The sequence below is a fragment of the Macrotis lagotis genome, chromosome X, assembly GCF_037893015.1.
Source record: "Macrotis lagotis isolate mMagLag1 chromosome X, bilby.v1.9.chrom.fasta, whole genome shotgun sequence".
Lineage (NCBI taxonomy): Eukaryota > Metazoa > Chordata > Mammalia > Peramelemorphia > Peramelidae > Macrotis > Macrotis lagotis.
Genome location: NC_133666.1, coordinates 259,649,038 through 259,663,741, shown reverse-complemented (window position 1 = coordinate 259,663,741; position 14,704 = coordinate 259,649,038). Strand labels below are relative to the sequence as shown.

The 14,704-nt window shown below is 34.9% G+C and overlaps 1 protein-coding gene across 4 annotated transcripts in view; it reads left to right on the top strand.

The window, feature by feature from the left end:
- KIF2A (kinesin family member 2A) overlaps positions 1–14,704 on the top strand; it is a 93,975-nt gene that overhangs the window by 39,966 nt on the left and 39,305 nt on the right. For 3 of the 4 annotated variants that reach the window (XM_074201448.1, XM_074201452.1, XM_074201451.1), the window contains exons 3-6: positions 895–1,014; positions 3,440–3,494; positions 5,227–5,349; positions 6,041–6,141. In XM_074201448.1, the coding sequence (XP_074057549.1) occupies positions 895–1,014; positions 3,440–3,494; positions 5,227–5,349; positions 6,041–6,141 (399 nt within the window). The remainder of the gene's footprint in view (positions 1–894; positions 1,015–3,439; positions 3,495–5,226; positions 5,350–6,040; positions 6,142–14,704) is intronic. The other variant, XM_074201449.1, reaches the window with a different exon arrangement.

The window sequence follows — 14,704 nt, the reverse complement described above, 5'->3', positions numbered from 1 at the left end:
CATTACTTGTACAAAAATATTTATAGCAGCCCTGTTTATGGTGGCAAAGAACTGGAAATCCAGTAAATGTCCTTCAGTTGGGGAATGGCTTAGCAAACTGTGGTACATGTATGTCATGGAACACTATTGTTCTATTAGAAACCAGGAGGGATGGGATTTCAGGGAAACCTGGAGGGATTTGCATGAACTGATGCTGAGTGAGATGAGCAGAACCAGAAAAACACTGTACACCCTAACAGCAACATGGGAGTGATGTTCAACCTTGAAGGAGTTGCTCATTCCATCAGTGCAACAGTTGGGAACAATTTTGTGCTGTCTGCAAAGGAGAGTACCATCTGTATCCAGATAAGGAACTGTGGAGTTTGAACAAAGTACAAGGACTATTCCCTTTAATTTGGGGGGAAAAAACCAGATATCTTATTGTATGATCTGGTTACCTCTGAGAATTCTGTTCTCTTTAAGGATATGATTTCTCTCTCATCACACCCAATTTGGATCAAGGTACAACATGGAAACAAAGTAAAGACTGACGGACAGAGTGCTATCTGTGGGGTGGGGGTGGGGGGAGGGAAGCAAGATTGGGGGAAAATTGTAAAACTCAAATAATATCTTTAATTAAAAAAAACCTCACTATCCTGCTCTAGTAGTTACTGTATTTTCCTATTCTCTTGATGCTGGTAGCATAACTAAATAATCAAGGAAATTCAAAAATCATAAATGCTATCAAGACTAACTTCTTACATGTTTAAAGACCATAATTTTAGATGTTATGTTTTCCAAGTTAAATAGTGCCAATCTCAGCTAAAATCACTGTTTATCTGTTTGTTTTCTAAATCCACTTGAAAAATGACTTTAAATATACTCCTCAGACCTATCTTTTTTTCTTATAAACAGATTGACTTGGAGAGCATCTTTTCACTTAACCCTGATCTTGCACCTGATGAAGAAATTGAACCTAGCCCTGAAACACCTCCACCTCCTACCCCTTCAGCCAAAGTAAACAAAATTGTGAAGGTTTGTAATTTTTATTGAATGCTTAAGGCATTACCTTTTGAATTTGTGATTCAGAAATGTTGGTATATTAAAGCTTGTGTTTTGGAAAATAACCAATTTCCTCCTATCCCTAAATTACTAAAGATGTCTAGTTTTCAAAAATACTTCAGAACTTCTCTATCTTTTTTAGATTTTTCAAGGCATGGGGTTAAGTGGCTTGCCCAAGGCTATGTGGCTAAGTAATTATTAAGTGTCTGAGACCAGATTTGAACTTAGGTACTCCTGACTCCAAGGCTGGTGCTCTATCCACTGCGCCACCCTCAGAACTTCTTTCTTATGAGGTGTTAGCTGCAAACTTAAGTCCTTTTAAAAAGTATGCAACCCTAAGGTTTCTCATTTCAAAGCACATAACTTAGGTATCACCTACTGCAATAATAACAGGTGACTTGCTCAGTGTCACACAATTTATAAAAAGATTTAGCTCAGGACATTCTGACTGCAGGGACAGCATTCTATCCATTTATACCACCTAGCTGCTATTTGCTCTGTATTTTCTGATATATTTGTAAACCCCAGAACACGGACTTTTTGTTTTTTGTATAGCCAACACTGTGCATGGTAGACATTTCATAAATGCATGTTGAATTTTCTTCTCAGGGACCTAAAAAGTAATAAATCCTGGTTCTTTATTTCTTTGACTTTTAGGAAATTGAATTTTCTAATTTTTCTTATTAAAATATTGTTTTCTTACACATGCATTTTTAAAAATGAAGACAGGAAAAGATAAGTGGTTTTATTCATTCCTGTGTTATCTTTAAATGGCATCAATTTTACAATAATACTCTTAGAAGCAAAAAAGTAGGTGGTGGTTCTAGCCCATTTAAAGCCCTATGTGCTTACTTGTTTGTTGCTTGATTCTTATTTTTGGTAAGATGGATAGAGGCTCTGGTGTTGAATTTTATTTCTACACCTTAATCCCTGTCCCTTCATATTTCTTGGCCCTATTATTCCCATCTGTAAACTAAAAGAGTTGAACAAGTTGACTTCTAAGGTGTCTTCCAGTCCTGAAGCTAAGATACTATGAACCCCCCATAAGGTAAGTAATGCCAATCTTTTTTAGTCCTATTTGCATATGAGGAATCTGAGATTGAAAAGTAAAGTGATTTATTTAACCTCAATCATAGAACTAAGATGTGGCAGAGCCACTAACCTAGGCTCAGTCTTATATTCTCTATTGCATCAAATACCCATTGAATATGCTTAAGTATTGTGATTCATCTGTCATCCACTGCATCTCCTATTATTCCTATATTACCTGACATAGGAACAACTTATTCCTTCTTATCCCATCTTCTCATTATATTACTTTGTTTTTCCTCTATGTCTTTAACCCTTCCCTTTTTGAGAGAATTTTTAAAAAAAGAATAAAGAAAAAAATAGCAAAATCCATCACTGTATCAAAAAAAGTTGATATTGCATACACTTGTTCCATACCTGTGAGACAAATATCATCTATAAAACAAACACATAACATACAAACACACATACACACATACACACACACACACACACACACACACACACACACACACACACACACAAAAGGAGTCAAGTGTCTTCTCCTCTCTTCTTTGGTACCAAGTTAACTGGTAGTTTTGCCATGGTTATTTCTTCTATTAATATTGATTTTCTTAACTACACCAAAGAATGGCTAGTGGTATATCAGGTTCTTCATCCTGAAATGAAGACTTGTTAAGGAGTTCTGACAGCTTTATAACTTAACAATGTGATCAGTATAGATTTATCGTCATTGTTGAACTACTTGGAAATTTCTTCTCCAGTTAATGCTTTCTATGAGGTAGTTGCAAATATTAGTTTCATAGAAAAGTAAAGACATTCAGGTAGATTTTATAATAAAGGAAGTCAGTTTATTACTTGAACCAAAATTTTAATTTTATTTGTGATTTCATTTTTATCTGGGTCTCTAAATTGGTGCAAAATTTTATTTCAAATATCATTGCAAATATCAAAATAAAAAATATCATGACTTAGTGGATAGGTCACTAGACTGGAGTCAGGAAGACCTGAATTTATATATTGCCTTGGACACTTACTAGTTGTATGACCATAGTCAAATCATTTAAATTCTCTTGGCCTTGTAACTTCTACATCTGTAAAATGGAGTGTTTGGACTCTGTCTTCCAAGATCCTTTCCATTTCCAAATCTGACCTGATAATGTGTTGTTATTCAACCATAAAATATGTGTTACTTTCAGACCTTTTCAGTGGATTTATAGATAATGTTAATTATAAAATTAGGTGACCTGTAATTTTAGGTTCTTGTAATTTTTATGACTAATTTTTTTTTAATGTAAAAGTATCTGGAATTGTGTTTTGCATGAGTGAATGTAGAGAAAACAATAATGGTGATTCTTTTCTTTTCTAGAATCGTCGAACTGTGGCCCCTATTAAGAATGACCCCCCTGCAAGAGATAATAGGGGTAAATATGAATTAGGCTGCTATTAATATTGATTTTATTATGGATATAGAAAATAAATAGGAAAGGTTTTTCTTTAGGGGTTGAGATTGTTTTAGATAGGCCATTTTAAAAAACATTTGGAATCCATTTAAGTTTTGAGTAAAATGCTGTTTTTAGGTCAAAGAATGATATGCTTTGTGTAAAACTACCTAATTATGTAATTTCTCATTCAAAGTGTTAGTATTTTAATATAGTAATTATATGTTTGGCCATTGGTTTTGCAAAATTTAGGGAATTGAGGAATAAGTATATCTAGATAACTCATAGATTGCCCCTCAAGCCTTGAAAATAATAACTGAAAGAACAGGTAAACACTACACCATTTATTTTTAGACATCAAGTTTAACGTACAGTTCATTTATTTTTCAACTACTTTTGAAAACTAGCAAAGTTTAAAACTAATAACTGTCCCAGTTTTATTTATATGTGTATATTAATTTTAACAACTAAAATAAGTACCTCACTACTGACATTTAAAGTTTGCAGTGTATTTTATATACATTACCCCACTCTGTAGGTAGATATTATTACCACATTTCATGGCTGAGCAATCTGGGCTTCAGTGAGGTTTCATAGTGACTTGCTCTACTTCACATAGTGACAGGTCTCTCTTCCTGATTCAACTCAGCCTATATTCACTAAATATGTTGTCTTTCTGTTACAAGTACTGCTGCGATATTAGAATATCTGGTGAAGAAGGAAGAGAGAATTAAAAAGCCTATTTCTTATAATTGGATTGAATATGTCAGAAAGAGGGAGATTGTCTACATTGTAATTTAACCTTCAGAATAGTTAGTGAAAATTATAATTTACATATTAAAATATTTTGATGTTGCTCATGGAATTTTATACTCTTTTTGTGTAAAATAGCCCCTATAGAAAAATAAAACTAAATTGGTGTCACTATGTTAATCATTAATTATCAGCTCCAAGGTGTAATTACTTTATTGGAAATTTTATTTCTGAATCCACATGTATCACTTTGAAAACATTCATAAACTTCAAAAATTAACTCCCTATGCCAGTTCTTATTGAATAAAACTGGCATATCTCATCATATTTCTAAAATTTTAAATATACGTGTAGTTACTTTTGATTGATGACAGTAAAAAATGTGATAATTTTTACAGCCTCATTAACCTACGTCCTATCAGTTCATTTTTTATATTCCAGTATAGGAAGAATCTCATGAATGACTTTTGCAAGTCCTGGAGAATTGTCAGAGCCACTGAGGGGTCAAGTGACTTGCCTCTGGTCTCACAGATAGTACATTTCAGAGGCCTACTTGCTTATTCTTTGCATGTATCCTTATCCTAAAATTCTGTTTTAGTAGAATTATTGGTGGGTCATTGATCCTGAGTCACCCAAAGTCCTCAAAAGATTATGTCATAAGTACTTAATAAATACTCCCCCCTCTCCACCATTTAAAGATTGGCTTTTGTAATTTAAACTTTGGTACATTCTGCTAGGCCCTGGTAATGAACTGTCAACTAGGGATCAACCTAGCCAAGTTTGAAAAATGTTGCCAGATTTTTTTTTTTTTTTGGCAGTTCATGAAAAACTGTTACTAAGGCATGAATAAGGTTGTAGTCTGGTAGTCAGATGAAGGATCTACACTAATGAATAAGTTAGAATACTATGTAGAAATTGTTTTTATTAAAGCCATGAATAATAATTCCTGTTTCATTTGCAGTGGTTGGTTCTGCGCGTTCACGGCCTAGTCAGTTTCCTGAACAGTCTTCTGCTACACAACAGAATGGTAGTGTTTCAGATATATCTCCAGTTCAAGCTGCAAAAAAGGAATTTGGACCCCCTTGTATGTAAACCATATATCAAGGATTCATTGATTTCAGACATACATGTATTCTCTCTTGGTCTAACATATAAATCCTCAAAGTCAAGGGTCAGTTTTCAAACCCAATTGATTATTGTCTATGTCTCCATTGTGTTGAGATTCTTATTCTAAAGAATTAAGTTTTGTGATCTCACATTCTTGGTCTACCAATTGGGACTTAAATTTATTTTTCTCTATATGATAATTTAATTTGGTTTTTGTAAACAGCAAATTTTAATGATATCTCAGCACTTTTAGTTTTAAATTTCTGTTTGAACCAAGACTGAGGTAATCATCTGTCCAGGAGGTTATAGAAGGAATTCCCATTCCCTTTGGAAATCAGATGACCTCTTTTTTCTTCCAATTCAAGACTCTGTGATTCTAAACCAAGAGATGACATGTATCAATATGTTGTAGAATCTTTTTTGACTCTTTTTTGGCGTATTTATTGTCCTGTTCCTCGTTTTTGTGAAGCAGCTTGTAAATAAAGTTTAAGTAGTTGCAGTTGGTATCCTTTGTCATGTGAGCCTATTTTTTTAATGGCATGAAAGTGAAAACTAGGAAATGTTTTAAGTGGTAAAATATTAGTAAATATCACTGTGAATGCTATAAATCATTAATAAAATGGAAAAAGATACTTATAGATCTTAACCTTTTTTTTTTCAATTTTTAGCACGAAGAAAATCCAATTGCGTGAAGGAAGTAGAGAAATTGCAAGAAAAACGTGAGAAAAGGAGGCTTCAACAACAAGAACTTAGAGAAAAGAGAGCTCAGGTTTGTATTCTAAATTATAAAGTTAAAGGATATATGTCATGTGTAATCTAGAGGTTAGAAGGCCTTATTTATAAAAGTTGCTTTTATCAATAAAATTATATATTATTCATTTACATTACAGCTTTCCATACTTTGTGTTCCTTTTTCTTTTTTTTAAATTATCTTAATAAAATGAAAATTTTCATGTTTTTATTGCTTAATGAGACATTGGAATATCTGAATGAATTGGTATCTGGACTTCTGCTTCTTTGGGTTACTGGAGCAACTTGTCTACATTTTTTTTTTTAAACAGCCTTTTGCATTTCATAGTTTTTTCTAAGACTAAGGCATGAGCTAGTACAATACAGATTTCTCCTGGCAGATGCAGTCAGTCTGACTTCGAAAAATCTTGCACAAAACACATACTACTACCACCATGCTGTCCAACCATTGAGGCCTTGTGGACTTGTATGTGTTTGGAGTATTTTGAGAAAGAAGGTAAGGTGAATAATAACAGGAAGAAGAGGGATTGAAAACAACTCAGCTGAAGTTGTAGAGCACTAGTCTCCAAATGTTCTTTAATAGACATATCTGATGGAGTCCTTGTATCTGAGATTCTGAACAGCTTTTAGCTGTCCCACAACCATACTGTGTATATATAGCTGTCAGAAGTGGGTTGGCGGACCTGTTCTATGATGTCATGTTATATTTTGAAATGGAAGGCCACAACATTTCTCGATGATGGTTGCTTTGCCTTGGAATTACTATCCTTCCCATATAAGATAAGACACATCAATTGTATATTACTCCTGATTAGAACCTTTCATTATGTAATAACTGATAGTAATATTACATGAACCTGCTCCCAAATTGGCTTGTCTCCTTTCTTCTGAATCCTCATCCAGCAATAGAAACTGTAAAATGAGAGGATTGAATTAGAAGTTGTTTACATCCCCTTTGGACTTAAACTCTAAAAATGGAATCCTAGGGTAATGCTGGACTCCAAAGCCTGATGAGTTGATGTGATGGCGATGGTGGTGGCAGTTCTTTCCCTCTCTACCCTAGTATTCTTTAAGTGAAATATTGAGGATAGTTGAACAATACAAACATGGAGTTTTTTTTTTATCATGCTTATACATACATATATATATATATTATTAAGATTTCATGGAATGTGATTTGAATCATAGTTTGCTTGTATTTTGTGTGACAATTATCTAACTGTTCTTAGTTATGTATTAAGCATTTGTATTAGTGATAAGGCAATGTGGCATAGAGAGAGTTGGGCATGGAGTTAGGTTCAAGCCCATCTCTGTTACAGATTAGCTGTGACCTGAACAAGTTAAACTTTTAGTGCCCATCCTTAAGTCACAATGCAAGTGCTACAGAGATGCATTTTTTATTTCATTGTATCTTTCATTATTAACTTGCATTTGACAGACAATATTTTATTACTTTTTAAGTTTATTAAATACTGGTATCTGTATAAATTACATTTATGCATTGGTCTTTGAGTGAGTTATTGGTTCTTATATAAGCTAGAAAGGACTTCAAGCTATCTCAGCCCCTTTATTTTATTTTACAGATGAAGACACAAACTCAGAGCCATATTGACAGTGTGAGAGGCAGAACTAGAAAATCCCTATTTATACCATGCTATTAAAATTTTTAACTTTAACAAAGTTTTTTGGGTACTTTTTTTGGTAACTTAAAAGAAATCTGGCTAATATGGAGAAAAAAGTTGCATGTTCAAGCTTAAGCAAAATTAATGATTTAATGCATTTATTGATAAATTTAAAATAATTTAAGCAGTGGGGTTAAGAAGTCACACAGCTAGGCAATTAAGTGTCTGAGGTCGGATGTGAATTGTTTCTCCAGACTCCAGGGCCGTGCTCTATATCCACTGCGCCACCTAGCTGCCACTCAATAAATTTTGTTCCTTAATAAAATTTATTTGTAAAACTGATAGTTTTCACTGAGATAAATCTAAATTGTTGCTTTTTTTTTTGTTGTTTTTTAAATCATCTATTGGCTATTTACAAATGAACGTATATAGCATCTTCTATTTTTTACTGGTAATATCTTTCACAAGTAGTGTGAGATGATGGATATAGAGCTCAACTTGGAGTCTGAAAGGTCAGGATTCCAGTCTTGCCTCTAACACATACACTTAGCTTCTCTATGCCTTAGGCACTTCTGTAAGATTATACAGTCCAGAGCAGTTGTTAGTCAGATTTGAAAATGAAGTTTCTTCACCAGAAGTGTCTATTCTAATAGAAGCACTAATCCAGATTTTCCCTTCTCTCCCCTCCAAAAAATAGCTTGAAAGTAGAATTTTTAAAGCCACTTGAATATAACATCATTTGAAGCATATTTGATCAAACATTTGTTTAATTCAGCCCTAAGCAGCTACTATAGATTTATTGAATTTCAAATCCCACCTGTGGATGCCTTGGCAATGCCAGACCAATATGCAGACCAGAGGTTCCCCACCTGCTTTAAATATTCATACCAATGAATGTCTTTTTCTGCTCTCACCTAAAAGTTCCTCTTCCTTTTCTTTGTCCTATATACTATGGGAACAGTCGCCAATATAGGAAGAAGGCAAAGGAAAGACCAGAACTGTTCATAAGCTACTAGTAACTGGACATTTAAGAGAAAATGTATCTATTCTGTCCATAACTAGTCAACTTAAAGTTATAACATTATTTGACTATGTAAATACAACTTTTAAAATTTCCAACTTGAGGATTGTTTTTGACTTTTTAAAAAGATAATCTTGACGATCTTTATATCCTCAACAGTAATAGGAAAGTTTGAAAGAGAAGAGGCCATTTCAGAAAAATAATCAGTTCTATTTTGGACATGTATTTTAAAAAGTGTCATAATTTTGTCAGCAACTTTATTATGAAAAGTAAAGTGCATAGGGGAGACATTTGTATTCTAGAAGTGAATCTCACTTTTTTCCTTTGCCTTCTTTGTGTATTTGGTTGAGTACTTTCCAACTCTTTCAGGACTGTCTTTTGCTAAATGCCCCAAATGTTTATGATCCAGAAGTTAATATTCTTTATTCTCTGATGAGTAAAGCTTTAAACTTTTTTTTGCTTGTATTAGAATACAGTTGTCATCACCTGTTCAGCCACTGTGAGCATTGATTTGTATTGAGATTTGTACTATTTTGTATTCCATATAAACCAATTTTCTTCAAATTTTATTCTCAAGGGATTTGTTCATCAGGCTGTCATTTTATAACATTCATTTTTTCCTAAATTATGTTTTTAAATATTTATCATATCTGGTGAATTATAGATGATCTCCCTGAAATAATACATTGTAATCTTTGTTATGAAATCTTTTTATACATCAGTGAGACCACTTTTTGTCAAATTATTCTCAGGATCTATACAAATTAGTTTTCTGATCCATTTTACTTTGTCGTAACTTAAAATTTAAGGGAGAACAATAACCTAATTTTTTCACTTTAGAGCTGAAACCTAAAGCTTTAATAGTGTTGTTCCCTATGGAGAATCACAGAATTTCTAAGTTGAAGAGATCTCAATTTAACCTTTACTGGACCAAAATCCTCTCTACAGCATAACCAGTTAGTGACCATCCATCTTTTGTTTAATCATCTCAACTAAGGGGAACATACTACTGTATGAGCTCTCTTCCAATTTTGGACAGCTCTGATTGGAAGGCAGTTTTTCTTATATCAAACCCAAATTTGCCTCCTTTGCAACTTTTATCCATTCCTCTTGATTTTGCCTTCCAGGGTCAAGTAAAATATTTCTAATTAGTTAATGAATTTAATTATTAACTCTATAAACAGTTGACTCCTAGGTCCATATGTCTAATCTTAGTCTCTCTCCAAAAGCCTGGTGCCATGTCACTACCTACCTTGTAAACATTTTAAACTGGATGTCCATTAAGCACCTGAAACTTGACATACCTTAACTAGATCTCATTATCTTTTCCACAGAAGTTATCCCTCTTCTGACTTTACTATTTTTATCAGGTATTCCTTATTCCTCTAGTTACTTGACTTTGCAATCTTTATATCATCCTCAACACTTTCTCTTCCCCTTTGTCCATATATTGCATAACTTGCCCAATCTGTCATTTTTACCTCAGTATCATTTCCTCCTTTCTACTCACAAGGCCACCTATAACTGACCTAGTTTAATTGGTTTCCTTGCTTCAAGACTCTCCTTTTGAGTTTATCCTCTGCATAGTTTTCCAGAATAATTTTCTTAAAACACAGGTCTGACCATGTTATTTGCTTTATCAACACCAGTTGAGGAATAAATGTAAATTTCACTTAACAGTCTATGCCCCACCTGCCTTTGCACTCTTATCATATAACTTACTATTCTCCTTCATACAGTGGTTCAGTCATTCTGTTTTACTATGCAGCATGCCTGCCACTCCCATTTCCCATCCCCATGCCCTTTGTGTAGTCATCTCATGACCCTAAAATGTACTTCTTTTCTTCCCTACCTCTTTCTCTTAGAATCTCTAGTTTCCTTAAGACTCAGCTCAAACACCACCTTCTAAATGAAGTCTTTCTAGATGCCCTAAACTCCCTAATACCTTCCCTCACAAATTTGCCTTATTTGTCTTTGTGTGTGTGTTTATGTTGGTTAGATAGATTTATCTTGATAGAATATAAGAATCTTTAGGGTAGAAATTACTTTCCTTTTGGTTTTATGTCTCCAGTAGCTAATATAGACTAGATACTTAATGCATTTAAGTTGATTAGTCATTCTTCATATGATATCCCTTTAAATACTTAAAGACAGTGACCATGTTCACCCTAATTCTTCAGGTTAAATATCCCCACACCCTCCACCCCATCCAAATATGTCAGAATTTCCATGTCCTTTACAGTACTAGTTGCCATCAGTTTAGTTCTCGCCTTGAGTTCTCGTTTATCAGTGAATTAAAATGTAGACTTAAGTACAATACTTTAGGTATGATCTGACCAGATTAGACTATATAAGAGTGATTATCTCTCATATCCTAGATATTATGTTTAGTGCAATCACAAATTGCCTTAGCTTTTATAACTGCTATAGCATTCTCTTAATACATTGACTTTAAACTCTACTGGAATCTTCAAATCTTTTTGATTAAATGCTATTCTGTTTTTTTATTTTTATTTTAGTTTTTTAGTTTTTGCAAGGCAATGGAGTTAAGTGGCTTGCCCAAGGCCACACGGCTAGGTAATTATTAAGTGTCTGAGGCCAGATTTGAACTCAGGTACTCCTGACTCCGGGCCGGTGCTCTATCCACTGTGCCACATAGCTGCCCCTTTAAATGCTATTCTAACCCCATATAACCCAGTCATTTATAAAGTTGATTTTTGGAACCCAAATGTAAAAATTTATGTTTTATCTCCATTTTCTTTTTCTTAGATTTCTATGAGTTCTCTAACAAATGAGATCTTAGATTGTATTTGTGTGATTCATCAGCAAGTTTTATAAGTATATTGTTTGTTCCTTTATGTTGTATAATAATATGTATCATAAATGATAAACAGCATAGGCCATGGACAGATCTTTAAAATTCTAGTAGATATCACCTTCCAATTTTATGGCAAGGCACAAATTATTCTTTGGGGCTAACCTTTCAGCAAGGTCAGAACTACTCAGCCATGTTATCTTATAGTGCACATCCTATTATCTTTTTTAAAAAATCATGAGACTTTTGAATTATTAGCCTAAAAAACTTAAATATAATAATAATAACTGGTATTTACACTTAAAAGCTCTAATCACCTTATTTTCCCATATTACAGCACTTAGAAGTTAAATAATGAATAAGGCAAGTCACACAGCTAGTAAGTGACTTGATATTTGGATTCAAACCTGATCTTCCTGAACTGCTAAGTCCAGCATTCTAATGAGTGGTACTACTTTTCTTTATCAGATTCTTATTGGAAATTGTTATCCATATTGGGATTTGGCATAGAGAAGGGAAAGAAAGTCAGATACGGTCTGACATGTGCCATAAGTTTGGGGAAGAGATCGGATACCATTCTTCAGTGTAAATTAGCTAGGAGAAATGAAAAAATGTCTTCTCTTGGTCTTAAATGTAAGCAAAGGAAATTTTCTTGTTCTCTCTTGGTTTAGTCTTCTTTTTTTTTTAAGATTTTTGCAAGGCAAACAAACTTAAGTGGCTTGCCCAAGGCCACACAGCTAGGTAATTATTAAGTGTCTGAGACCGGATTTGAACCCAGGTACTCCTGACTCCGGGGCTGGTGCTTTATCCACTACGCCACCTAGCCGTCCCTCTTGTTTTAGTCTTTTATTTATTTATTTATTTTTTATTCTCATTTTGTACAAATCTTTTTTACATTAATAAAATATTCTTGTTTACAAGTAAACAAAACACCCCTCCCCCCCATGAATATAGATAGACTTGCTTGGGCGAAAAAAGTAAAGGGGAGAGAAAAAAATTAAAATTAAAAAGAATAATAGTAATAATTGTAGGTATGGCCAGGTGGCGCAATGGATGAAGCACCAGCCCTGGAGTCATGAGCACCCGAGCCCACATCCAACCTCGTAAACCCAACAATCACCCAGCCATGTGACATGCAAGCCACCTGATCCCCACTGCCCTGCAAAAACCAAAAAGAAGAAGAAGAAAAAAAGACCCAAAATAAAATAGTAATAATAGTAGGGGTGGCTGGGTGGCAGACAGAGCATTGGCCCTTGAGCCAGGAGCACCTGGGTCCAAATCCTGCTCCAGACACCCAAAGATCACCCTGCTATGTGACCCCAGGCAGGCTACCCAGCCCCACTTGCCCTGCACCCTCCCCCAAATAATAATAACAAAAAATGTGCATCAGTCTTTGTTCCAACACCAACAACTCTGTCACGGGTGGATCACATTCTTTATGATAAGTCCATCACAAAAGTTACTTCCATATTTTTCCAACGTTGCCATTGCTGATCGCAACTCCCTCCTTTCTTATTTCTCCACTACCATGTACTATATTTTCTCTCTCCTTTCACTCCTGATTCTGCTGTAGGGTCGCTGAGTGGCACAGCAGACAGATCTCTGGTCCTGGGGCCAAGAAGTCCTGAGCCCCCATACCACTCCTTAGGCCCAGAATCCACCTGGTCCTATGGTCCTGGGCAGGCCTTCCAATCCCAGCCCCTTGCAAGAAGTAAAAAAGAAAACGTGTTATATCTGACTACTCTCCCCCCAGGGTCCATCCTCTCCTCCTTTATTCACATCCCCACCCCTTCCCCCTGCTCCCCCCTCCTTCTTACTCCAGATGTCTATACCCCATTGAGTATATATGCTGTTTTCTCTCCTAGCCATCTCTGATGAGAGCAAAGGTTCCCTCATTCCCCCCTTGCCTCCCCACTTCCATATCATTGCAATAGCTCATTGTAATAAAAAATCTTATTATGTGAAATATCTTGGACTATTCCCCCTCTCCTTTTTCTTTCTCCCATTCCATTTCCCTTTTTTTCTATTGACTCCATTTTTACACCATATTTTATCTTCTAATTCAGCTTTCTCCTGTGCTTCAACTATAAAAGCTCCCTCTACCTGCTCTATTAACTGAGAAGGTTCATATGAGTATTATCAGTGTCATTTTTCTATGCAGGAATACATGCAGTTCATCCTCATTAAGTCCCTCATATTTCCCCCCTCTCCTCCAACCTCCATGCTTCACCCGAGTCCTGTATGTGAAGATCAAACCTTCTTTTCAGCTCTGGCTATTCCAAAAGAAACATTTGAAATTCCCCTGGTTCATTGAAAGTCCATCTTTTTCCCTGGAAGAGGACATTCAGCCTTGCTGGGTAGTTGATTCTTGGCTGCATTCCAAGCTCTTTTGCCTTCCCGGTATATTGTATTCCAAGCCCTAAGAGCTTCCAATGTAGTTGCTGCTAAGTCCTGTGTGATCCTGACTGCAGCTCCACGATATTTGAACTGTGTCCTTCTGGCTGCTTGTAATATTTTCTCTTTGACTTGGGAGTTCTGGAACTTGGCTATAATATTCCTAGGGGTTGGTTTTTTGGGATCTCTTTCTCAGGGGGATCTGTGGATTCTCTCCGTTTCTATTTTTCCTTCTGCTTCTAGGATATCAGGGCAATTTTCCTGTAGTAATTCTTTGAAAATGATGTCAAGGCTCTTTTCCTGATCATGACTTTCAGGTATTCCAATAATTTTTAAATTATCTTTCCTAAGTCTGTTTTCCATATCAGTTGTTTTTTCAATGAGATATTTCACATTTTCTTCTAATTTTTCATTTTTTTTTGGTTTTGAAGTATTGATTCCCGATTTCTGGTAAATTCATCAATTTCCCTGAATTCTATTCTTTGCCTGAAGGATTTGTTCTCCTCAGAGTTTTCTTATCTCTTTTTCCATCTGGCCAATTTTGCTTTTTAAAGCTTTCTTCTCCTCAATCACTTTTTGAACTGTTTTATCCATTTGACCTAAGCTGTTTTTTAGCCTGCTATTTTCTTCAGCATTTTTATGGATTTCCTTGACTAAGCTGCTGACTTCATTTTCATGTTTTTCCTGCATCTCCTTTCTTTTCCCAGTTTTTCTTCCAACTCCCTCATTT